General features: G+C 45.8%; 1 protein-coding gene across 1 annotated transcript in view; it reads right to left on the bottom strand.

The window, feature by feature from the left end:
- Positions 1-27,113, bottom strand: part of itga9 (integrin, alpha 9) — a 936,771-nt gene that overhangs the window by 678,668 nt on the left and 230,990 nt on the right. Inside the window, exons 11-12 of the mRNA XM_072467362.1 lie at positions 22,981-23,075; positions 13,547-13,637 (exon numbers count right to left, since the gene is read on the bottom strand). Coding sequence (XP_072323463.1) covers positions 13,547-13,637; positions 22,981-23,075 — 186 coding nt within the window. The remainder of the gene's footprint in view (positions 1-13,546; positions 13,638-22,980; positions 23,076-27,113) is intronic.

Here is a 27,113-nt window from a genome sequence, read left to right as displayed (position 1 = left end):
AAAGGAGCAGTCACCTTGTTAGGAGTTTCCTATAGGCCCCCCAATAGTAGCAGAGATGTGGAGGAACAGATTGGGAAACAGATTTTGGAAAGGTGCAGAAGTCATAGGGTAGTAGTCATGGGCGACTTTAACTTCCCAAATATTGAGTGGAAACTCTTTAGATCAAATAGTTTGGATGGGGTGGTGTTTGTGCAGTGTGTCCAGGAAGCTTTTCTAACACAGTATGTGGATTGTCCGACCAGAGGAGGGGCAATATTGGATTTAGTACTGGGTAATGAACCAGGGCAAGTGATAGATTTGTTAGTGAGGGAGCATTTTGGAGATAGTGACCACAATTCTGTGACTTTCACTTTAGTAATGGAGAGGGATAGGTACGTGCAACAGGGCAAAGTTTACAATTGGGGGAAGGGTAAATACGATGTTGTCAGACAAGAACTGAAGTGCATAAGTTGGGAACATAGGCTGGCAGGGAAGGACACAAGTGAAATGTGGAACTTGTTCAAGGAACAGGTGCTACGTGTCCTTGATATGTATGTCCCTGTCAGGCAGGGAAGAGATGGTCGAGTGAGGGAACCATGGTTGACAAGAGAGGTTGAATGTCTTGTTAAGAGGAAAAAGGAGACTTATGTAAGGCTGAGGAAACAAGGTTCAGACAGGGCATTGGAGGGATACAAGATAGCCAGGAGGGAACTGAAAGGGATTAGGAGAGCTAAGAGAGGGCATGAACAATCTTTGGCGGGTAGGATCAAGGAAAACCCCAAGGCCTTTTACACATATGTGAGAAATATGAGAATGACTAGAGCGAGGGTAGGTCCGATCAAGGACACTAGCGGGAGATTGTGTATTGAGTCTGAAGAGATAGGAGAGGTCTTGAACGAGTACTTTTCTTCTGTATTTACAAATGAGAGGGGCGTTATTGTTGGAGAGGACAGTGTGAAACAGATTGGTAAGCTCGAGGAAATGCTTGTTAGGAAGGAAGATGTGTTGGACATTTTGAAAAACTTGAGGATAGACAAGTCCCCCGGGCCTGACGGGATATATCCAAGGATTCTATGGGAAGCAAGAGATGAAATTGCAGAGCCGTTGGCAATGATCTTTTCGTCCTCACTGTCAACAGGGGTGGTACCAGGGGATTGGAGAGTGGCGAATGTCGTGCCCCTGTTCAAAAAAGGAACTAGGGATAACCCTGGGAATTACAGGCCAGTTAGTCTTACTTCAGTGGTAGGCAAAGTAATGGAAAGGGTACTGAAGGATAGGATTTCTGAGCATCTGGAAAGACACTGCTTCATTAGGGATAGTCAGCACGGATTTGTGAGGGGTAGGTCTTGCCTTACAAGTCTTATTGAATTCTTTGAGGAGGTGACCAAGCATGTGGATGAAGGTAAAGCAGTGGATGTAGTGTACATGGATTTTAGTAAGGCATTTGATAAGGTTCCCCATGGTAGGCTTCTGCAGAAAGTAAGGAGGCATGGGATAGTGGGAAATTTGGCCAGTTGGATAACGAACTGGCTAACCGATAGAAGTTAGAGAGTGGTGGTGGATGGTAAATATTCAGCCTGGATCCCAGTTACCAGTGGCGTACCGCAGGGATCAGTTCTGGGTCCTCTGCTGTTTGTGATTTTCATTAATGACTTGGATGAGGGAGTTGAAGCGTGGGTCAGTAAATTTGCAGACGATACGAAGATTGGTGGAGTTGTGGATAGTGAGGAGGGCTGTTGTCGGCTGCAAAGAGACATAGATAGGATACAGAGCTGGGCTGAGAAGTGGCAGATGGAGTTTAACCCTGAAAAGTGTGAGGTTGTCCATTTTGGAAGGACAAATATGAATGCGGAATACAGGTTTAACGGTAGAGTTCTTGGCAATGTGGAGGAGCAGAGAGATCTTGGGGTCTATGTTCATACATCTTTGAAAGTTGCCACTCAAGTGGATAGAGCTGTGAAGAAGGCCGATGGTGTGCTCGCGTTCATTAACAGAGGGATTGAATTTAAGAGCCGTGAGGTGATGATGCAGCTGTACAAAACTTTGGTAAGGCCACATTTGGAGTACTGTGTACAGTTCTGGTCGCCTCATTTTAGGAAGGATGTGGAAGCTTTGGAAAAGGTGCAAAGAAGATTTACCAGGATGTTGCCTGGAATGGAGAGTAGGTCTTACGAGGAAAGGTTGAGGGTGCTAGGCCTTTTCTCATTAGAACGGAGAAGGATGAGGGGCGACTTGATAGAGGCTTATAAGATGATCAGGAGAATAGATAGAGTAGACAGTCAGAGACTTTTTCCCCGGGTGGAACAAACCATTACAAGGGGACATAAATTTAAGGTGAAAGGTGGAAAATATAGGAGGGATATCAGAGGTAGGTTCTTTACCCAGAGAGTAGTGGGGGCATGGAATGCACTGCCTGTGGAAGTAGTTGAGTCAGAAACATTAGGGACCTTCAAGCAGCTATTGGATAGGTACATGGATTACGGTAAAATGATATAGTGTAGATTTATCTGTTCTTAAGGGCAGCACGGTAGCATTGTGGATAGCACAATGCTTCACAGCTCCAGGGTCCCAGGTTCGATTCCGGCTTGGGTCACTGTCTGTGCGGAGTCTGCACGTCCTCCCCGTGTCTGCGTGGGTTTCCTCCGGGTGCTCCGGTTTCCTCCCACAGTCCAAAGATGTGCAGGTTAGGTGAATTGGCCAATGATAAATTGCCCTTAATGTCCAAAATTGCCCTTGGTGTTGGGTGGAGGTGTTGAGTTTGGGTAGGGTGCTCTTTCCAGGAGCCGGTGCAGACTCAAAGGGCCGAATGGCCTCCTTCTGCACTGTAAATTCAATGATAATCTATGATTAATCTAGGACAACGGTTCGGCACAACATCGTGGGCCGAAGGGCCTGTTCTGTGCTGTATTTTCTATGTTCTATGTTCTATGTTCTATGTTCTCTACCCGTCTGCAGCCTTTGGCATGATTAATCACACCATCCTCCTCCAGCAGCTCTCCACGATCATGGAGCTGACAGAGATTGCTTACTGATCCATTCTTATCCATTGCCCCTCACCAAGCGGAATTCCCAACTCTGGCCAATCAGGGAGATAACAGCTCTCACATCCCAGCAACGCCTGCAGGAGCTGTGGCCAATGCTAGGAGAAAGGCATTCAGTGTTGGCGTTGAGATGGAAGGTGAGTCTGGGGTCTTGACAGGGGCCAGATTAGCAGACCCTGGTGGGTGCGAAGTTGAGTGGGGTGGGGAGCATGGTTCGAAGGGCAAGAGAGAGTGAAAAACAGGGAGGGGGAAATGTTTACACCTGGGAGAGTGTCTCTGATAGGGTGCCCATTAAGGAGGCATCCCCATCATCTAGAACCTCAGCTTTCAGTCTCACCATCTCTCCTGTTCTTTGAATCGTCCAGGTCTGATCTCCATTGCCTAATAGCTAATCCACTGTGCTAACAGGCCATGCATTCCAAATTCTAAACGCTCATTTAATAAAATCGTTTTGTTTCATCTTCTGTTTTTTTTGACAGTCACCAGTGCCTGGTTGACACTACCTAAACCCTTCATGATCACCTATCAAATGTCCTAAGGAATAAAACATTAGCTATTAAGCAATGGTTTATCATGTGTCCTGGGCCTTTTGAGGTTTGAGGAGAGGAATTTCTGAAAGATTTCCCCAAATTGGCATCAGATTGTTTTTCCTCTCCCAGGAACTGAGACAGGAATCGAGGTTTGTGTTTTCACACCACATCTCAACATGCTGGATGGTCTTTTCCAATTCCTCTCTCCACACATTCTAGCATGTTCTCTCTGCTCCGGCATATGTGTTCCACTACATCCCTACATTTAATTATCTGAAGGAAGGCTATGGGTAAATACGAGGGCCACAAAGCAATGTTTCTCATGCCTATCCCTGTTTGCAACTCAGCTGTTGCAATTTGGCCAGTTCTTTTCATTAAATCATAATTTTATGATTCCATCTGAACTATCATATAGCTTGGACTATTTGATCATTTCCATTTATATCTCTTTCTGCAATCTGGTGGGCCAAATTTGCTAGGCTGCTCTTGTGAACTCCCTCATAATTCTAGCAGGATTTTCGAAAAATCCTATAACGTATTTTTCCGAGGTCAGTATATGGAAGCGGGAGGACTGCAGACTTCAACGCGACCCTCCTTAATGCACATCATCAAGACACACAGAATCGTATGAACCCCGTAAACAAGGGACCCACAACAGATCAATTTCTATTGATCTCACCTATAGATCTAATTTGATCTGTCTATTTCTGCCTCCTGTTCCAAAGTTGGCTTTTAGTATAGCTGAATAATTTACTTCTAAAGAATTTATCAAAAACGTCACATTGAATATTGAATCCTGGTTTCAAATAGAAACATGATAAGTAGACTATCATCTGTATATAATATGAGTAGTTCATCATCACTGTAAATTCTACGATCTATGATCTGCATGTGTATTATAAGTTATATGTTTTACTGCTGTAGTTAGACCATCCAACCAACATTTAAGTTATTTGTTAATGTAGTATTATAATGAATATCTTTGTTTATAAAGCTTTGTTCTTTGTTCACATCAACCCAATCAAAGAACATTACAACCTGATTCTCATTATATGAATGGCACAGTGGTTAGCACTGCTGCCTCACAGTGCCGAGGACCCAGGTTTGATTCCAGGTGACTGTGTGGAGTTTGCACGTACTCCTCGTGTCTGTGTGGCTTTCCTCCAAGTGCTCCGGTTTCCTCCCACAGTCCAAAGATGTGTAGGTTAGGTGGATCGACCATGCTAAATTGCCCTTGTTCCAAAGATGTGTAAGTTAGGTGGGGTTACAGGGTTATGGGGATAGGGTGGGCTCTTTCAGAGAATCGCTGAAGACTCGATGGGCCGAATGGCCTTCTTCTGCACAGATTCTTCACTATGGTTCTATGGATTTCTATGGAACTTGAGGTTATATCGTTATAACACTAACCATAAATACTATTGGATACATTTTGTGAATTGACCCTCCTGATGCATATTGCATTTGGAAAGAAGGCCATGGAATTCATCATGACTCATATGATTTTCTACCTGTTAAAACCAAAAAAATCATATGCACCACAACTCAATTTTCCTTGTCGAATTGCGGAGACATGCACTCCCTTTTTGTCAAACTTCTGCACCAGAGCAAGAAACCATATTATCTACAAAAAGGTGCAAGGAGTATTGAATCTGCACTACAGCAAAAGCCAGAATGATTGTCACGTTTAATAAGGTATCCTAAGTTTTATCAATGGGGTCCGATAACAAAAGCAAGGGAGCTTTTAAAACTTATATAAAACACTGGTTCATCCTCAACTGAAGTACTGCGCTAAGTTTCTTTTCATTCATACATGGGATGTGCGTATCACAGGCTGTGCCAGCATTTAATGCCCATCCCTAATTCCCCTTGATTGGGGGGCAGTTAAGGGTCAACCAGAATGTTGGAATTCTTGATTCTTGAGAAGGTTAAGTTTGAACTGAGGGGAAGGACGGAGAGTTCTACAATTCATGGGCATTATTCATTATGCACTTTCAAGAACTGGATAACATCGAACATTAGTTGGAGGGGTGGGTGGGAGGGTTGGGGGGAGGGGGGGCGGTGTGTGTTAATGGCGGCTATGGGTGATTCCGGATTCCTTTTTGTCATTTGTTTATGTGAACATGCGGGTGAATGTTTGAGGTTTGGTGGGAGGATGGGATCGTTGTCATTGATATGAGGATTGACATATTTGGTATTGATTATTGTTTATTGTTGGTGGGTGTAAATTTGGGAGAAAATGTGAAAAAGGAGGAGAATAAAGAAATATATTTTTTAAAAGAGTCAAACACAATGTTGTGGGTCTGGCGTCACATGTAGGCCAGACCTGGTCAGGATGGCAGATTCCCTTCCCTAAAGGACATTAGTGAACCAGGTGGGTTTTTCCGATAATCGACAATGGTTTCATGGTCATCATTCGACTTTTTGATTACAGATATTTTATTGAATTTAAATACCATCACCTGCCATGGTGGGATTTGAACCCAGGTCCCCAGATCATTATCCTGGGTCTCTGGATGACTCGTCCAATACCACTATGCCACCGCCTCCCTTGTTCCAGGTACCACACTTTATGAAGTTGTGAAGATATTAGAGAGAGTTCAGAAAAGATTCACGGTACGGGTCCAGGGAAGCGAAACTTCAGTTATATAAATTCATTGGAGAATTTGAGACTATATTCCATGGAGATTTTTTTTAAATTCATTTACAGGATGTGGGCAACACTGGTTAGGCCAGCATTTATTGCCTATCCCTAGTTGCCCTTCAGAAGGTGGTGGTGAGCTGCCTGCCTGAACCACTGCAGTCATGTGATGTAGGTACACCCACAGTGCTGTTAGAGAGGGAGTTCCAGTATTTTGCCCCAGCAAAAGTGAAGGAACGATGATATATTTCCAAGTCGGGGTGTGAAGTGACTTGGAGGGGAACCTCCAGGTGGTGGGGTTCCCAGGTATCTGCTGCTCTTGTCCTTCTAGATGGTAGTGGTCGTGGGTTTGAAAAGTGCTGTCTAAGAAACCTCAGTGAGTTACTGCAGTGCATCTTGTAGATGGAACACATGGCTGCCACTGTTTGTCGGTGGTGGAGGGTTTGAATGTTTGTGGAAGGGAAGCAATCAAGCGGGCTGCTTTGCCTGGATGATGCCGAGCTTCTTTAGAGTGTTGGAGCAGCATTCATCCAGGCAAGTGGAGAGTATTCCATTACACTTCCGACTTGTGCCTTTTAGATGGTGGTCAGGCTTTGGGGGGTCAGGAGGTGAGTTACTCACCGTAGGATTCCTAGCCTTTGACCTACCCTGGTAGCCACAGTATTAATATGGCTAGTCCAGTTCAGTTTTGGATCAATGGTATACCCCAGGATGTTGACTGCAATTTCCAGCGATGGTAATGCCATTGAATGTCATGGGTCAATGATTAGATCCTCTCTTGTAGGAGATGGTCATTGCCTGGCATTTGTGTGGTGCGAATGTAACTTGCCACTTGTCAGCCCAAGCTTGGATATTGTCCAGGTCTTGCTGCATTTCGATGGGCTGCTTCATTATCTGAGGAGTTGTGAATGGTGCTGAACATTGTGCAGTCATCAGCAAACATCCCCTGAGGAACTCCTGCAGGATATCGCAGGAGTTAGATGATTGACCTCCAACCACACAACCGTCTTCCTTTGTGCCAGATATGGCTCCAACTAGTGAAGAGTTTTCCCCCTGATTCCCATTGACTCCAGATTAGCTAGGGTTCCTTGATGCAAATACTCAGTCAAATGCTTCCTTGATGTCAAGGGCAGTCACTCTCACCTCACCTCTGGCATTCAGCTCTTCTGTCCATGTTTGAACCAATGAGGTCAAGAGCTGAGTGAGCTTGGCAGAACCCAAACTGAGCGCCCGTGAGCAGGTTATTGCTGAGTAAATGCTGCTTGATAGCATGTTGACGACTTCTTCCATCACTTTGCTGATGACAGAGAGCAGACTGATATGTGGTAAATGGCTGGGTTGGATTTGTCCTGTTTCTTGTCCACAGGACACACATGGGCAATTTTCCACAATGCTGGGTAGATTGCCGGGAGAAGGTTGAGAGGCGATTTGGTAGAGGGGTACAATATCATGAGGGGTCTGAACACAGTACATTGGGATACACCCAATGGTGGAAAGATGAAGAACAAGATGGCATAAATTTAAGGTAATTTGTTCACAGCCAAACCACATTGTGTATCCTTGGCTATGAGTCCAGGCCAATTAAAACATTAGCTCAGCAGGGGGTTCTATTCTGACAGCCAATATTAATTTGCATTATTAAATGGTTATAACAGATATATAGATACATAGAAGATAGGAGGAGGCCTTTTGGCCCTTGGAGCCTGCTCCGCCATTCATCACGATCATGGCTGATCATCCAACTCAATAGCCTAATCCTGCTTTCTCCCCATAGCCTTTGATCCCATTCTCCCCAAGTGCTGTACCCATCCGCCTCTTGAATATATTCAAAGTTTTAGCATCAACTACTTCCTGTGGTAATGAATTCCACAGGCTCACCACTCTTTGTGCGAAGACATGTTTCCTTATCTCTGTCCGAAATGGTTTACCCTGAATCCTCAGGCTGTGATCCCTAGTTCTGGACACACCCATCATTGGTAACATCTTCCCTGCATCTACCCTGTCTAGTCCTGTTAGAATTTTATAAGTCTCTATGAGATCCCCCCTCATTCTTCTGAACTCCAGCGCGAACAATCCCAACCTAGTCAATCTCTCCTCATATGACAGTCCCGCCATCCCTGGAATCAGTCTGGTAAACCTTCACTGCACTCCCTCGAGAGCAAGAACATCCTTCCTCAGAGAAGGAGACTGCACACAATACTCCAAGTGTGGCCTCACCAAGGCCCTATACAATTGCAGCAACACATCCCTGCTTCGATACTCAAAACCACTTGCAATGAAGGCCAACATTCCATTAGCCTTCTTTACCGCCTGCTGCACCTGCATGCTTGCCTTCAGCGAATGGTGCACAAGGACACCCAGGTCCCACTGCACACTCCCCTCTCCCAATTTACAACCATTCAGGTAGTAATCTGCCTTCCTGTTTTTGCTTCCAAAATGAATAACCTCACACTTATCCAAATTATACTGCATCTGCCATTGGTTTACCCACTCGCCCAACCTGTCCAGATCTTGCTGTAGGATCCCTGCATCCTCGTCACAATTCACCCTCCCACCTAATTTGGTATCATCTGCAAACTTTGAGATGTTACATTTTGTTCCCTCACCTAAATGATTAATATATATTGTGAATAGCTGGGGTCCCAGCACAGATCCCTGTGGTACCCCACTGGTTACTGACTGCCAATTTGAAAAGGACCCATTAATCCCTACTCTTTGTTTCCTCTCTGCCAACCAGTTTTCTATCCACATCAATACATTTCCCCCAATCCCATGCGCTTTGATTTTGCACAATAATCTCTTATGCGGGACTTTGTCAAACGCCTTCTGAAAGTCCAAATATACCACATCGACTGGCTCCCCCTTGTCGACTGTACTGGTTACCTCTTCAAAGAATTCCAACAGATTTGTCAAGCATGATTTTCCCTTCATAAATCCATGCTGACTCTGACTGTTCCTGCCACTGCTTTCTAAATGTTCCGCTATAAAGTCCTTGATAATGGATTCAAGCATTTTCCCCACTATCGATGTTAGGCTTACTGGTCTATAATTCCCTGCTTTCTCTCTACCTCCCTTTTTGAATATCGAAGTGACATGAGCTACCCTCCAATCTGCAGGGACTGTTCCAGAGTCTATAGAATCCAGGAAGATGACCACCAATGCATCCACTATTTCCAGAGCCACCTCCTTAAGCACTCTGGGATGCAGATTATCAGGCCCTGGGGATTTATCCGCCTTCAATCCCACCAGTTTTCCCAGCACCATTTCTCTACTAATGTTGATCTCCCTCAATTCTTCCTTCTCACTAAACCTTTCATTCTCCAACATTTCTGGGATCTGATTTGTGTCCTCATTTGTGAAGACAGAACCAAAGTATGGATTCAATTGCTCAGCCATTTCTTTGTCCCTTATTATGCATTCCCCTGTTTCTGTCTGTAGTGGGCCTACATTTCTCTTTACCAATATCTTTCTCTTCACATATCTGTAGAAACTCTTGTGTCAGTCTTTATGTTCCCTGCAAGCTTTCTTTCGTACTGTACTTTACCCTTCTTAATCAATCCCTTCGTCCTTCTTTGCTGAATTCTAAACTGCTCCCAATCCTCAGACCTATTATTTTTCTTGGCCAATCTGTATGCTTCTTCCTTGTATCGGATACTATTTCTAATTTCCTTTGTAAGCCATGGATTGGCCCTCTTACACCCTTTGCTTTTGTGCCAGACAGGAATGAACAGTTGCTGTAGTTCCTCCATGCGTTCCTTGAATGATTGCCATTGTCTATCCACGGTCATCCCTTTAAGTAACTCTCCCCAATCTATCAAGGCCAACTCACACCTCATATCCTCATAGTTCCCTTTATTAAGATTCAGCACCCTAGTCCCCGAATCAACTACTTCGCTCTCCATCTTGATAAAAAATTCTACCATGTTATGGTCACTCATCCCCAAGGGATCTCGTACAGCCAGATTGGCAATGATTCCCTTCTCACTACACAGTACCTAAGATGGCCTGCTCTCTAGTTGGTTCCTCCACATATTGGTCAAGAAAACCATCCCGTATACACTCCAAGAATTCCTCCTCTACGGCATTGTGCTAATTTGATTTTCCCAATCTATATGAAGATTAAAATCACCCATGATCACCGATATTCCCTTATTACATGTATCTCTAGTTTCTTGTTTAATGCCATTCCCAACCTCACCAGTGCAGTTTGGGGGTCTATATATGAGACCCACTAATGTTTTTTGTCCCTTGGTATTTCTCAACTTTACCCATACAGATTCCACATTGTCAGAGCTAATATCCTTTCTCACTATTGTGTTAATTTCCTCTTTAACCAGCAGTGCCACGCCACCACCTTTTCTTTTATGCCTATCCTGAACAATAAATTGTTCTTTCTGTGATCTCTTTTGTTCATATCTCAATGTTTATTTGGACAAGATTAAGAAGCTTGAAGTATTTGAAACCTTTGTTATTGATACTTTTATGGTCTATCTGGATTGACACTTTGATAAGTTTGTCAGGTCAAAAGATTTGTGATTTTTTTTCTCTCAATGGTTCTACACTTTGCATTGTTATTGTGAGGCTCATTGGTTACGTACATAATGTATACTGAGGATGTGGAAGCATTAGAAAGGGTGCAAAGGAGATTTACCAGGATGCTGACTGGATTGGAGGGTAGGTCTTATGAGGAAAGGTTGAGGGAGCTTGGGCTTTTCTCATTGGAGCGAAGGAGGATGAGAGGTGACTCAATTGAGGTGTATAAGATGATGAGAGGGATAGATAGAGTGGATGTTCAGCGACTTTTTCCTCGGGTGAATGTAGCTGTTACAAGGGGGCATAACTATAAGGTTCATGGTGGAAGATATAGTAGGGATGTCAGAGGTAGGTTCTTTACTCAGAGAGTGGTTGGGGCTGTAGCCACCTGGGTTGGCCAACTCCCGACGTAAAATGGAGGACAGCAAAGGCTGCAGGGAAATTCAGCCAACACAGGCAGAAACCAGCAGGTGCAAGTTACTGTGTATTAAACTCTGCAAAAGCCCAGACAGCATCGATACAAGCAGCCATCTGCATAATAATGTAGCAGCCATCTACATACTAATGAGCGATCCCCAGGTACAATCGAAACATTTGGGATAAACAAAGCCAAGCCAGACTCCCCGGCGCCAGCAGGAGCCAACACAAAAGGGGTTAACGGACACCTCAAGACCGCCCATCGATCAGGGAACCGCTCCAGTATTGGAGAAATCGAACCAAGCGATTGGAACGAAGTCCAATCACTTGGAACCAGGTACAGGGTCCGCCCCGAAAGGCGGGAAGCCCCTGGGGACTATAAAGTTAAGCCCCCAAGTTTAAATCGTTCTTCTTGACTGGGTCACTCAGCAACACAAACCAACCCTTGACAGTGACCGGTTCAGCTGCCACCGATATCCAGTAAGTCTTAAGTCAACACTCGCTACGAGATAGGCGCTCCTAGCTACCAATCCGTACCAACTTCGAATCCCGCAGACTCAGAACCCGAACAAAAGGCCATTTGTTCCCCTGACCTGGTGGGCCAGTCCGAAGCTAAGTATAGGCCTGTTAGTTGTAGAAGTAGCTTAGAAGTAGAATTTATGCATGAGTAGCGATTACTGTGTATACTAAATGTGCTTTGATTTGAATCTTACTAATTGGTGTATTGAGTTATTGATCATTACTTGAACTTGAACCTCGTGGAGGTATCATAAAGATACCTGGCGACTCGCGAGCAAAGGTTATAAAACAGAGCCAATTGAACCAACCAAAAGTTAGCAACAGGGCGTGGAATGCACTCCCAGCTATGGTAGTGGAGTCGGACACTTTAGGAACTTTCAAGCGGTTATTGGATAGGCATATGGAGTGCACTAGAATGATTGGGAGTAGGTTGATTTGATTTTAGTTTCAGACTAGTTTGGCACAACATCGTGGGCCGAAGGGCCTGTACTGTGCTGTTCTATGTTCTATGAGTGAAGGGCATGAAAGGACATGAATTGGCATGGGTAGTGTGAGGGGTCATGGGGAGTGGCTGGGGTGCATAAGCTGGCATTGAGTTGGAATGAAGTCACTATGGGAACACAGAAGAGTCAGGGAAGGCAAGAATAATATTTTTGACCATATATTTCAAAAGGTTCTCAAGTCTAGATTACAATTCACAATTCACAACAATTCACACAGGGGCCATGGTCCACTAGTCATGGAGAAGCTGGCCGAACTCCACAAAAACTGCGGGGCAGCTAAGATGATGCTTCTTCCTGCAAATGAAGCCAGCCTGGTCGGGTATGCAAGGTACAGGTTCATTACCCTTATCTCAGGCCAGCGAAAATTAGGGATACTGTGATTCCCAAAATCGGGTTCCGCCTGCCATTTTTTTAACAGTTCCAGAATCAATCTGACTTCATGATAATCCAGGTCTAGGCTAACCATAAATGTCAAACCTGAGATTGGTAAGATTTATTCTTATGTAAGCGTTTTGAGTGTAACGGTACCAAATTGAGTTACGGTAGAGATCGACCATAATCTAATTGATTGCCTGAAGTGGGTCAAGGGGCTGAACAGCCTACTTTGTTTTGATGTATTAATTCAATACACAGTGAATATGTATGAAAGGAAAGATTTCTGACGGCGGCCATGGTGTGACTGGTCGCACAACGGGCTTCTGCATGGAGGTGGAAGCTTTGGAACTTTCTGCCCATTTTATGGGCGATCTTTGGTGATGAATCGTGAGGAGAGAAGAGTATGATGGATTCTCCCCCAGTGTGGGATGAAATGAGCTACCAGGCCCGATTAAATTCGGTGAGAACCCTCGCCCATGAGTTGGAAGAACCTTGTGGTGCAGTAGCAGTGGGGAAGATGGCGGAGGGGGATGGGTCATCATCGATGGCCACATTGCAGATGGAGCAGCTTATGAGCTTCATTAAGGAGGAGTGTATGAAAGGAAACTCAGAATAGCAGGTATATCCAAGAGGGTATGGCCGAATTGAGAAAGCTTTGAATGTGAAGGGATGTGTTCAGTGGTACTGTGCTATGATCAGGTCCAGACTGGAAGATAAACCATAATTCTCTTTCATGCCAATATTTAGTACTGGCTAAGTAGCACTGAAAATCCATTGTACTCAAAACAGGCTTAATATACTGAAAATGCATCAGATGTAAAGAATGCACTTAAAACATGTTCTATAATTAAAATAAGCTTCAGCCAAGATTCAATCTATTACAGAAGATGTAGCCAAGAATATAAGCAGGTTGACATACTGAAACAAACAGCACAAGATAACTTTCAAAGCTTTTGGCCAAGAGACAAGACACAGCAAAACATTTTCAAACATGGCTTTCAATTCACATACCTGGATAAGCATTTCCATCCATGTCCACTCCTCCTGATATAGATTGGCCAAACATGCGTAATATGGGATTGATCTTCTGCCCTGAAATTCTCTGGAGGAGGGAAGAGGCAACAAGCATTAGGAAAACAAGATCATTCCTGAGTCCAAACAGGCTAACTCATGCAAGAGGCAGGAAACTTCAACTGGAATTCTTTTGTCTTTGGTGATTCAATTTTCCCGCCGGCAGGACACCCCTGCCCGTGGGTGTCCTGCCAGCATGGGAAATCCCATTGACAAGTAGCAGGAAGATAGAATCCTGCCGCCAACGAACGGTGTGCCGCCGTGAAACACGCGGCTGGGGAACCAGACGTCCAGCAAGCATCATTTAACATATTTGGACCAGGATTCTCCATTCAGGAGTCTAAGTGCTGCCACCAGCGGAGAATCAGGACTGGTCTTTACTGGCGCGAAGAGTCACATCCAGGTGCGGGTCTCACTCCGCAACAATGCAAATTTATACATGGTGGAGAGCTTGCCGGATTCCGGTATTGGTGGTCCTATCATAAAGTCCACCAGCAGGCACCTCCTCCCCCCGCCCCCCCCCCCCCCCCCCCCCGCACGATACAAATCCTACCCCTCTCCCCCACCTGCTTACAAGGAGGGGCATCTTCTACCCCCTTCCCCAACGAAGGGAATAACAAGTCATCCCCCCCACACCACGCTCGCATAAAGGTGACCAGATTTCTCCACACCTGACCCTAACTCCCAGCCCCCCTACAACAATCCTCTCTTCTGATGCACTGCCTCAGGCACTGTAGCATCTACACCCTGGCAGTAAAACCAGTGCATGCCAGTTAAGCAGTTAAGTGCTTTCTACAGAGAAAAAGAGGAAGTGAAAGCATTTAACTGGTTTTCTTGTGGTCCAAGATCTGTCAATCATAGCTAGATTTTTATGAACATTGTGGTTAATTTCACAGCTGGGTACTTGAGATCCATTCAAGCGTGAAAGGAAATTAAATTAAACAATCCGGACAGCCGGCTATGTGCAAGCTGTCAATCACAGCCTAGTAAAAGCAATTTCCCAATGATGTGAGTGAAAGGCTTGCAGATCAAAGACATGAGAGTTTTAAACCCAGCTGATATGATTTTTGCTTTCTAGAAATTTACAGATGCTGCTCTCTCTGCCTGAGTCAGCAGGTGTAGGGCACACGTGAGTTTTAAAGCAGTGATCTTTTTTACCGTCTCTATCTGGACTGCTCTCTAGCTTCTCGGCAGAAGTCTCTGTAATGGGGAGGTCTCTGGTGGGGTCTCTGTAATTGAGGGGTCTCTGCAGGGGAGCTCTCTTATAGGGGGTTTCTGCAATGGTGGGCGTTTCTGGTGGGCATCTTTCTTATGTGGATCTCTGGTGGGGGTCTCTGTAATGGGGGGTTTCTGTTGGATGTCTCTCTTTGGAGGGTCTCTGGTGGAGATCTCTCTTATGGGACTCTGGTGGGGGTCTCTGCAGTGGGGGTTACTGGTGAGGGTCTCTCTGATGGGGGATCTCTGGTGGGGGCCTCTCTTATGGGGGTGTTTATAGTGGGAGTCTCTCTAATCTGGGGGTTTCTGGTGGGGGTCTTTCTTATGGGGGTCTCTGGTGGGGGTCTCTGTAATGGGAGTCTTTAGTGGGGGGTTGGTGTGGGGGTCGGGTCACCTTCGTACTGTGGTGGGGGTAGGGTGCCCAGTCACCAGAGCGATGCACAGCTTGGAAAAAAACTTGGAAGCGGTTTTGTTCCCGTGCTCCTGTTGCCTCTGTTCTTCGAGGTACAGATCATGGGTTTGGGAGGTGTGGTTGAAGGAGCCTTAGCAAGGTGATGTAGTGCATCCTGTAGAGAGCACACACTGCAGCCGTGGTGCAGTGCATGTTTCAGGTGGTAGAAGGGCTGCCATATCAAGTGGACTGCAGTTTCTTGCATGGTGCAGACCGTAAGCATTGCTGCAGCTATATCAAATCGGGCAAGCGAAGGCCGATCCATCACATTTCTGATTGGTGTCTGAGGGGGAGGCTTTGGAGAGTCCTAAAGCATCATGGCCTCGTATTTGGTTCACTTTTCCCCACATCACTAGTTCCTCTGAAGTTAGCATCAATACTGATGGTACTTGGCAGCCAGTCGGTGAATGGGAGTGTCTCATCACCCCCTCTCGTCTCTCCTTCACCAATAGACAAGATTTCAATGACAGGTAACCACCCAACATAGTGCCTTCCAAGTCCAGTGGAAAGGGAGAGTTGAGGCTTCAACCCTTAGCAGGACAATATTCCCGCACTGCTCTCATCTCAACACAAAAGGAGATCTTTCACAAACATGCTGGCACTTTGCTGAGCAATCCAAAATTAATCTGATCACCTTGCTCTCTTAACATAGCCCCATAACATTCTCTGATCCAAACATTTTGAAAATTGGAATGATCTCTGCTTCCATTATACTCTGTGGCCAAGTGTTCCTTGCTCCACTAGACTTATGCGCAAAGCAATTTCTCTGAACTCCCCTCCACACTTTCTGAGTGACGATTTTCAATTGATGAGCCCTCATCAGACATGTGGTCAAATGCCATCTGGAAACAAATCCTAACGCTCATTTGAAATCTGTTAAGTATTTTCTGTCATTTTGCATTTGGAGCAATTCAGTAATGAATGGAGTGGAGCAAAATCAACTTACAGCTGGTCGTTTTGCTTTGAGGATGTCAGAAATCTTAATCTCAGTATAATATCTATGCAGTGATCAGGATGCAACTGTATTTAATTTGTTATGTAATGAGCTACTTGAAAGCTACAGCAGCAAATTCCTGAAAATCTCGATGGTGTAAAATTCACACTTGGGACTTCAACAGTGGCTATCAATTTACAATTCGCCCATTGTATAACATGTCCTTTAAGACAAGAAAAGTGCACAGTGAATTTTACAGTTTCCATTCCATAGGAAGAAGGTTTATCATGGTCAATAGTTAGTGCTGTTCAATGATCAAATGTTATTTATTCACAAATACTAAAGTTACATCAGATCAAGTAAACTGTTTGATCTCCTTTCAAAAGGAAAATGAAGCAGGCATTCGCAATCCTTCCAAAAACAAACAGCAAGGGATTTTTCCCATCCCTAGAAAGTAGGTGCAAGATTGACAGACCTGATACTGTCCTCGGGACCAAAGGAAAGTGGGACCAGAAAAGTAAATGGCCACCAAGTGGCGCGCCTGGAGGACCCAAAACCATTTCCGCCATCAGCCATTTTACAGGCCTGTAACAGGCCTGCTCCTATTCAGGATATAATTACCAGCATTGTGGGCTCATTAAGAGCTGTCTACGATAAGTTTTAATTTTCAGGGAGGTATCTGGATTTTAGCAGCTGACTTTGCACAAGGAATGAAGATGGGAAGAGTTCAAAAGACAGGTAAAATAGTTTAGTCTCCTTTATAGTTCAGTGAGGTAAGCTATGACAATACAGTGACTGTAAGATGTAACAACCCATTAAGTAACGGATGGAATTTTCCATTCTGTGCACAGGCTGAAGCGAGAAAAGCGGCCTACAGCTCGCAGGCTACCCAGCTGGGTTTTCTCTCCAGATAATCCTGCGCTCTGTGTAGAAAAAATCTGGAGGCGTGACCCATGCCGTCACGCTGATGCGGCAAGGCCGGAAAAACGGCAGCAGCTGGAAATCCTGAGATTGGGGTGTCTATTTTAAAGGGCGCCTCGATCTCCAATATAAAGCAGAGGAAACCCCCCCAACACACATACACAGACACACAGGTACACACGGAGACACTCCCTCCCCCACCCGACCCCACGGCCACAGACACGTGGGACCCCTTCCCCGGGCGAGATTCTCATTTTCCGAGTCTTGCTAGATTTTGCGCCCACGTCGCCGTTTGTGCTCATGGCGAATGTGGGTGCAAAATCATGGCACATGTGTTTGCTGGACTGTTACTTGAGTTAACTGGCAAGTTCTCAAGAAAAAGACTAAGATTGGAAATGTGGAAAAGTCTTCAGACGAATTTAAAAATGTTTATGAAATGGATAAAATGGTACATTTTACAGTAATGGAAGTGTAGCCCAGTATGACAACAATGTTTAATTGTTGAAGTTTTTCCCAATGCTTTCATGTATTCAGTCCAGACATCTGTTCAGCTCGCAGTTTGTGTACTTGGAGAGAGTTATGGCTCTTGGTTGCAATCCAACTGGCTGATCATTTCACAAAGGCTAGTCTTTGTTTACACGGCTAGCTTGAAGAGTCAGTTTGTGTACTTGGAGAGAGTTGGGCTATTCAATGGCTTCCAACAGTTACAATAGAGCTTCTGAATTCTGTTCATAAAGTGGGTAATGGGTGACGAACTGGCGGAGGAGGTTGTGTTTTGAGGTGGTCGGTGTTTTGTTATGCTCTTGACTTAGCATAAGCTGCTTCCTTGATGTGCACTCTGACAAAGGAAGGTTCAGACTTGGAGATAGCTTTAACACGTTTATTAAACTATTAACAATTCTCCAACTTGGATTCAACGCAACTGTTAATCCTTCTATCGCTACTCAGACTGACGAACCAGTCTGCTACAATCCACATGGTGGGTGTGATGTTCAATCAACCCTGTGTCTGCATTCACTGAGTGTCTCCACTGGAAAGAGACTGAGCATGTGTGATGTGTCCTTTTATATGGGTTGATGTAATGCCCTCCTGTGGTAGTGTCACCTCTGTGTGTATCGTGACTGCCCATTGGTCGTGTCCTATCTTACTGACCTATTGGTTGACTGTCTGTGTGTGATGTCTCTGGTGTTCCCTCTAGTGTCTAGCTAGGTGTAGTGTATGTACATTAACCCTATGTGTACTTACAGTGATGTATATCACCACATCCCCCCTTTTTTCATGTTACATATTTTCTGTACAGTGTTAAAGAAAATTGAACAAACTAGGTAGATGAGCGATGCTCTGTACAAGTTATGATAACAGTGATCATTAAACAATAAGTCCAAATCATACGCATGAGTCCAAAGTTCATTAATTATTATGGTTGCGTGGCTTTCTTGTTTGGATGGTGAGTTGGTGATGTTGATGGTGGCATTGCATTGTGAACGCCATCAGTGTCTCTGTGCTTGAGCGTGCCGTCACTGAGTTTGCGGCGCTCCCCGTCTGGAGTCATGTCTGGCTTACTTGAATCAGCTTTGGCTTGTCCTGCTCCCCGTCTGGAGTCTGGTCTGTTTCACCTGAGTCGGTTTTGGTTTGTCCATGCTCCCCGTCTGGAGTCTGGTCTGTTTCACCTGAGTCAGTTTTGGCTTCTTGATGCTCCCCGTCCGGAGTCATTGCAGGTTCACTTGAGTCAGCTGAGGTTTCTTCTTGCTCCCCGTCCGGAGTCATTTCAGGGTCACTTGAATCTTCGGAGGTTTCTTGACGCTCCCCGGCCGGAGTCAAAACATTCAGGAATGCATTTGCTTGTGGAGAGGCTCGAGCGAATGAGGTTTGAAGTAATGTGGTGTCACCGGAGTCACCAGTAGTCTCACTGTGCTTGTCGAGTGCCTCTGTACACACTAGCTGAGGTCTGTCACGTTGCACATCTGGTATGGGAAGTGGGATGCCATCGTCACTTGTCGCTCATACAGTGGGTAGAGCCTCAGTGTGTTCTTGTCGTTCACTTGAGCCGGGTAGACCGTCAGAGTCTTTTTCTTGTTCACTGAAGTGTGGTAGACTGTCATAGTCTGCTTGCTGTACACTTGAGCATGGCAGACTGTCATAGTCTTTCTGTTGTTCACTTGAGCGTGGCAGACTTGCATTGTCTGCTGTTGGTTGCTCAGAGGAGGTTGCTAGACCCTCATGGTATGTTCATGCAAGGACTGCGTTTTGGAGTCTTGCATTGCTTCTATCGTGGAGGCTGTCCACGAGCTCACTGTGGAGGCTTGTGTCACTCCCTCTGTGGAGTCTTGCAGCGTTCCTTGTGTGGAATCGTGCATTGGTCTCTCTGTGGAAACTGTCATCACTTCTTGTTCATGCAAGGACTGCGCTCTGGAGTCTTGCGGTGCTTCTATCGTGGAGTCTGTCCACAAGCTCTCTGTGGAGGCTTGTGTTACTCGAGCCACTTCTTGTTCATGCAAGGACTGCGCTCTGGAGTCTTGCGTTGCTTCTATCGTGGAGTCTGTCCACGAGCTCGCTGTGGAGTCTTTCATCGCTTTCTGTGTGGAGGCTGGGACCCTTTGTGGTGCGTGGACCACTCTCTGTGTGGAGTTGGGGACCCTTCGCAGTGCGTGGGCCACTCTCTGTGTGGCAGCAGGCCGCTCTCTGTGGGCTTGTACCGCTCTCTGTCTCTTGGTGTCAGGCCGCAGCATAATCCTGCACTCACGATTTGGTGTGTCATATATGCTGGGCTGAAGATTCCCCAATCCGAAGAACTCGTCGTCGGGGTCTTCAATGTACAACAGGTCTAGTTTCGGATCGGATTTGGTACTGGGGTAGCCTCCCAAGGTGAAAGCTTTGTCTGAGTCGTTGTCTTCCAAGACCATATCATCACCTTTTGTGTCGGAGCTGGCATTGGGCTCGCGATGTCCAAAGAAGAATTCAAGGTCTGAGTCAGAGTCTTCAAGGACTGTATCATCTCTTTGGGCAGTGCTAACTGCTTGTTGCAGGGTTCTGCGGAGGTTACTTTCAGCTACTGGTCGAATTTCAGGAATTGCGCTGTCGTTCCAGGTGAAAGAGTCTGGTTTTGAGGCTTTAAATTTTTTTGTGTGTTTTGGGACATTTCCCCTTTAAGTGGGCATGGTCCGGGGCCTCTGACGTCATGAAGCGTGTGTCGTAGTGCGTAGGGAGCGATTGCGCATGCGCAGATCGTTGTTCCTTTACTTGGGGCCTTGTTCTCAATTGCGCATGCGCGGCTTCTCGCACATGCGCAAACGGACCTTCCCGTTCTGTGCGCTCTTCATGCAACTGTGCATGTGCAGCACCTTTTCCAAGATGGCTGCAATTCAAAACTGCCGTTCGTTGCTGCAAGCCTACATCGTGGTGAGTTTTGGCGCCTCTTTTACCTTTTCTTCTTGTATGTTCCTCGCAGAATTCTTGGAATTTGTCCAGGACTGCCTGGAAATCGCTCTTGTTTTGCCCCTTTGAGTATTTGAAGGTCTGGGAGATTTCATTTGCTTCTGGACCCGCCATGGTAAGTAGAAGCTTTATTTTCTCTGCATCCGCCACGCCATCTAGGTCGGACGCTACCAGGTAGATCTCGAATCTCTGCCTGAACCAATGCCAGTTTTCACTGAGATTGCCTTGGTACCTGAGCTGCTGTGGAACCGGAATCTTGAACATCATCTTGCCTGGCTGTTGTTGCTGGTAGTCACTGTTTGCTGAGTTTTAACTATATGGATTGAAACAGTTCAGTCCTGGAACCATGTTTTGTTCTGCTCTTGACGTAGCATAAGCTGCTTCCTTGATGTGCACTCTGACAAAGGAAGGTTCAGTCTTGTAGATAGCTTTAACACGTTTATTAAACTATTAACAATTCTCCTACTTGGATTCGACACTACTGTTAATCCTTCTATAGCTACTCAGACTGATGAACCAGTCTGCTACAATCCATGTGGTGGGTGTGATGTTCAATCAACCCTGTGTCTGTACTCACTGAGTCTCTCCACTGAAAAGAGACTGAGCATGTGTGATGTGTCCTTTTATATAGGTTGGTGTAATGCCCTCCTGTGGTAGTGTCACCTCGGTGTGTATCGTGACTGCCCATTGGTCGTGTCCTATCTTACTGACCTATTGGTTGACTGTCTGTGTGTGATGTCCCTGGTGTTCTCTCTCGAGTCTAGCTAGGTGTAGTGTATGTACATTAACCCTTTGTGTACTTACAGTGATGTATATCACCACAGTTAACTGCAAAGAGGTGAGCCACTTATTGTATTGTGTTGCAAAAATGTCATACGTTATGGGAATATGACTTGCAGTTTTGGGGAAATTAAATTTATGAATGTCAAATACATGAGCTTGGGAATTCAGAAGTTTCCAGCTCACCTAAGGTAAGGGCTTTGGGGCACCTACCTTAAATACTTATGCCCTTAGCCTACTGCGAGGTCCATGGTGCCAGGGCCATGCTGTCAAGTACTTGCACCGATACATGTTCACGTGAATCCTAGTCCAGAGGACCAGAGAATCATGGAGGACGGGACGATCTGGTGTCCAGCCCATTAATAGGATGCAAATGGACGCGAACCTTAATGCAGCTGCCGGCGGAGGGCAAAACATCGGAAATAAATCAGTGCCAGATTTTCCCCGCCGTTGGATTCTCCACCGCATCGGGAACTCCGCTACCAGCAGCGGGCAGCGGAAAATCCAGCCCATGGGAAAATTCCGCCCTTAGTGCTTATGAAATATATAGGCCAGGATTCTCCGGACCTTCGCTGGCGGAGGAATCCTCAGGTCCCGTCGACAGAGCATCCTTGCCCACTGGTTTCCGGGCGGCATGGGGTGGCTTCACCCCATGGTATTCACGCCACCAGTCGGCTGGACGACCAACCTGCCATTAACCCGCCGTTGGGAGAATTCCAACATCTTTTACACCAGAGAGTTTCCGACTTTTGAGATCCAGATACATCTCCGCTCCCAACCACCAAACTCACTGTGAACAGGATGGGAGAATTCTGCCCATTGTGTTAAATTAGTCTTCCTTGCTCCATTTAAGTTTTCCACAGTAAAAGTTTTTGTTTAAAATATGAAATCTTATGGCAAAATTCTCTCAGTTCAGAATTGGGAGTTCACATTTATTTTAAAAGTTAATGGTTTTCCTCAACAATAGAACAATCAAGAGAACTGAACAATATTTTCTGGGAATGCCAGTGGACTTTTTAATCTCATCAGTCTGGGCTCTGCCTGCTTCCATCTCCACCTCAGACCGGTCTTAGGGGCTCAATTCCTGGAAAATGCTACCTTCCAATCTGGAGACTGTCGGGACTCGGGAGTAGTCCCATTTCCCAATTCCCACTTCCGACATGAAAATTCCAGCTGCTCAGATCTGCCAAAATCTGACAGAATGGAAGTGGAAAATAGGAAGAGGAACTGGAGTAGACCATTCAGCCCATCGAGCCTGCTCTGCCATTCAATACAATCATGGCTGATCATTCACTTCAATACCTTTTCCCCACACTATCCCTGTGTCCCTTTATGGCATTGGTATTTAGAAATTTATCCCTCTCTGCTTTAAACATACTCAATGTCTGACCTACCACAGTCCTCTGGGGTAGAGAATTCCAAAGATTTACAACTCTCTGAGTAAAAAGGTTTCTCCGCATCTTGGCCTCAGTGGTTTTCCCTTCTTTTGAAATTGTGTCCCCTGCTCCAGACTCTCCAACCGGGAAAAACATATTCCCTGCATCTAACCTGTCTATCACTTTAACCCCCAATATAGTCCAATGTGTAGCACCATAAAATATAGACCCGACACAGTGATTGAAATCAAAGAACAGTTACCATTGAATATTTGGAGACTATTCCATTGGCATCTCCATGATAAATGTAAACCGCTCCATGATAATCATTTTCATTGGGTGCTCCAATCGCAACATCTGAAAAGAAAAAATACTTTCAGTAATAGAACATAGAACATAGAAAATACAGCACAGAACAGGCCCTTCGGCCCACGATGTTGTGCCGAACCTTTGTCCTAGATTAATCATAGATTATCATTGAATTTACAGTGCAGAAGGAGGCCATTCGGCCCCCCGAGTCTGCACCGGCCCCCGGAAAGAGCACCCCACCCAAACTCAACACCTCCACCCAACACCAAGGGCAATTTGGACATTAAGGGCAATTTATCATTGGCCAATTCACCTAACCCGCACATCTTTGGATTGTGGGAGGAAACCGGAGCACCCGGAGGAAACCCACGCAGACACGGGGAGGACGTGCAGACTCCGCACAGACAGTGACCCAAGCCGGAATCGAACCTGGGACCCTGGAGCTGTGAAGCAATTGTGCTATCCACAATGCTACCGTGCTGCCCTTGAGAACAAATAAATCTACACTATATCATTTTACCGTAATCCATGTACCTATCCAATAGCTGCTTGAAGGTCCCTAATGTTTCCGACTCAACTACTTCCACAGGCAGTGCATTCCATGCCCCCACTACTCTCTGGGTAAAGAACCTACCTCTGATATCCCTCCTATATCTTCCACCTTTCACCTTAAATTTATGTCCCCTTGTAATGGTTTGTTCCACCCGGGGAAAAAGTCTCTGACTGTCTACTCTATCTATTCCCCTGATCATCTTATAAACCTCTACCAAGTCGCCCCTCATCCTTCTCCGTTCTAATGAGAAAAGGCCTAGCACCCTCAACCTTTCCTCGTAAGACCTACTCTCCATTCCAGGCAACATCCTGGTAAATCTTCTTTGCACCTTTTCCAAAGCTTCCACATCCTTCCTAAAATGAGGCGACCAGAACTGTACACAGTACTCCAAATGTGGCCTTACCAAAGTTTTGTACAGCTGCATCATCACCTCACGGCTCTTAAATTCAATCCCTCTGTTAATGAACGCGAGCACATCACTGGTAAATGGATATGGGGGTAAATAGTTTTACTGGTACTGAATTCAAGCATGGTTATTATGTGTCTGGAATTGAATTTGGTAGTTGTGGCACTGGATTCAGGCACTGTGGATGTGGTACTAGGCCTAAGCCTGGCAGATGTGATACTGCACTTGAGTCTGGTGCCGACAGGACCCGCCCCAGGTCTGGTGGCTGCGGGACTGGCTTCAGGCCTAGTGACTGCGGGTCTAGACCAGGGCCTGGTAGTCGTGGCATTGGACTCGGGCCCAGTTCCTGTCGGTCTGGACCAGGGCCTGATGGCTATGAGAATAGACCAAGGTCTGGTGCTTCAGGCCTGGTGGTTGTGAGACTAGTTTTGGGCCTGATAGTTGCAGTCCTGGATTTGGGCCTAGTTGTTATGGTAGTGAACCAGGGCCTGTTGGATGTACAAATGGACCAAGGCCTAGTGGATTTGGGAATGGACCAGGGCCTGCTGGCTTTGGGAATGGACCAGGGCCTTGTAACTGTAGGACAAGACTCAAGACTGGTGGCTGCGGGATGGACCTTATGGTTGTGTGACTGATTTCAGGCCTAGTGCCTATTAGACTGGACCAGGGCCTGGTGACCTTGTGCCTGATGGCTGTGGTACTGGACTCGGGCCTGACAGCATAGACACAGACCTGGTGGCTGCAGGACTGGACCAGAGTCCGGTAGTTGAGTGACATGGACCCAAGCCAAGTGACCATGATGCATATATTGGCTGCAACATATTTACAATTCCAAAGCACAGATTTTAGTAAAAATTAATGAAACAGTTGGTCTGCTGTACTCATGCCATTGCTATCTTCCTATTTCCTAATTCTTTCTGTGTCCTTTAATTTTATTTTTAATTTGATTCTCAAACTATCCAATCTAATCTCTTCATACATGTGTAATGTATTTGGATGGGGAGGCGAACCATAAATAAACGTCAGAGAGATGAAAGAAAGAGCATGGCAAATTCGGATTGGCAAACTGCTTTAGACTGGTACAAAAGGTGAAGTCACATGGGATCAGCGGAGAGTTGACAAGTTGGATACAGAACTTGCTTGGGCACAGAAGACAGAAGGTAGCAGCAGAAGGGTGCTTTCCTGAATGGAAGGCTGTGACTAGCGGCGTTCTACAGGGATCACATCTGGGGCCTTTGTTGTTCGTGGTGTATATAAATGATTTGGAAGAAACTGTAGCTGGTCTGATTAGTAAGTTCGCAGACGACACAAAAATTGGTGGAGTTGTGGATAATGAAGAGGATTGTCAGAGGATACAGCAGGATATAAACTGGTTGGAGTCTTGGGCGGAGAAATGCAGATGGAGTTTATTCCGGACACGTGTGAGGTAATGCACTTTGGAAGGTCCAATGCATGTAGGAATTACACAATAAATGTTAGAAGTCTTGCGAGTACTGACAGGCAGAGAGATCTGGGCATGCATGTCCACCAATCATTGAAAGTGGCAATGCATGAGGATAAGGTGGTCAAGAAGGCATACAGCATGCTGGCCTTCATCGGTCGGGGCTTTGAGTATAAAAATTGGCAGGTCATGTTGCAGTTGTTCAGGACCTTAGTTAGGCCTCATTTGGAATATTGTGTACACTTCTGGTCGCCACACTACCAGAAGGATGTGGATGCTTTGGAGAGGGTACAGAAGCGGTTCACTAGGAAGTTGCCTGGTGTGGAGGGCATTAGCTATGAGGCGAGGTTAGATAAACCCGGTCTGTTCTCACTGGAACGACAGAGGTTGAGAGGCGACCTGATAAGAGGTCTACAAGATTATGAGTGGCATGGACAGAGTGGATAGTCAGATGCCCTTTCCTAGAGTAGGAGAGTCAAGTACTAGGGAACATAGGTTTAAAGTGCGTGGGGAAAAGTTTAGAACAGATGTGCGAGGCAGGCTTTTTACACAGAGGGTGGTAAACATGGAACGCGCTGCCTGGGGAGGTGGGAGCAGGTACGATAGAGGCATTTAAGGGACATAGAACATAGAACATAGAAAATACAGCACAGAACTGGCCCTTCGGCCCACGATGTTGTGCCGAACCTTTGTCCTAGATTAATCATAGATTATCATTGAATTTACAGTGCAGAAGGAGGCCATTTGGCCCCCTGAGTCTGCACCGGCTCTTGGAAAGAGCACCCCACCAAAACTCAACACCTCCACCCAACACCAAGGGCAATTTAGGACACTAAGGGCAATTTATCATGGCCAATCCACCTACCCTGCACATCTTTGGACTGTGGGAGGAAACCGGAGCACCCGGAGGAAACCCACGCAGACACGGGGAGGACGTGCAGACTCTGCACAGACAGTGACCCAAGCCGGAATCGAACCTGGGACCCTGGAGCTGTGAAGCAATTGTGCTATCCACAATGCTACCGTGCTGCCCTTAAAAACAAATAAATCTACACTATATCATTTTACCGTAATCCATGTACCTATCCAATAGCTGCTTGAAGGTCCCTAATTTTTACCGATTCAACTACTTCCACAGGCAGTGCATTCCATGCCCCCACTACTCTCTGGGTAAAGAACCTACCTCTGATATCCCTCCTATATCTTCCACCTTTCACCTTAAATTTATGTCCCCTTGCAATGGTTTGTTCCACCCGGGGAAAAAGTCCCTGACTGTCTACTCTATCTATTCCCCTGATCATCTTATAAACCTCTATCAAGTCGCCCCTCGTCCTTCTCCGTTCTAATGAGAAAAGGCCTAGCACCCTCAACCTTTCCTCGTAAGACCTACTCTGCATTCCAGGTAACATCCTGGTAAATCTTCTTTGCACCTTTTCCAAAGCTTCCACATCCTTCCTAAAATGAGGTGACCAGAACTGTACACAGTACTCCAAATGTGGCCTTACCAAAGTTTTGTACAGCTGCATCATCACCTCACGGCTCTTAAATTCAATCCCTCTGTTAATGAACGCGAGCACGCCATAGGCCTTCTTCACAGCTCTATCCACTTGAGTGGCAACTTTCAAAGATGTATGAACATAGACCAAGATCTCTCTGCTCCTCCACATTGCCAAGAACTCTACCGTG

Source organism: Scyliorhinus torazame, chromosome 11 (genome assembly GCF_047496885.1).
Source record: "Scyliorhinus torazame isolate Kashiwa2021f chromosome 11, sScyTor2.1, whole genome shotgun sequence".
Classification (NCBI taxonomy): Eukaryota; Metazoa; Chordata; class Chondrichthyes; order Carcharhiniformes; family Scyliorhinidae; genus Scyliorhinus; species Scyliorhinus torazame.
Note: the sequence above shows the minus strand (reverse complement) of the source record. Positions and strands in the feature narration are given on the sequence as shown.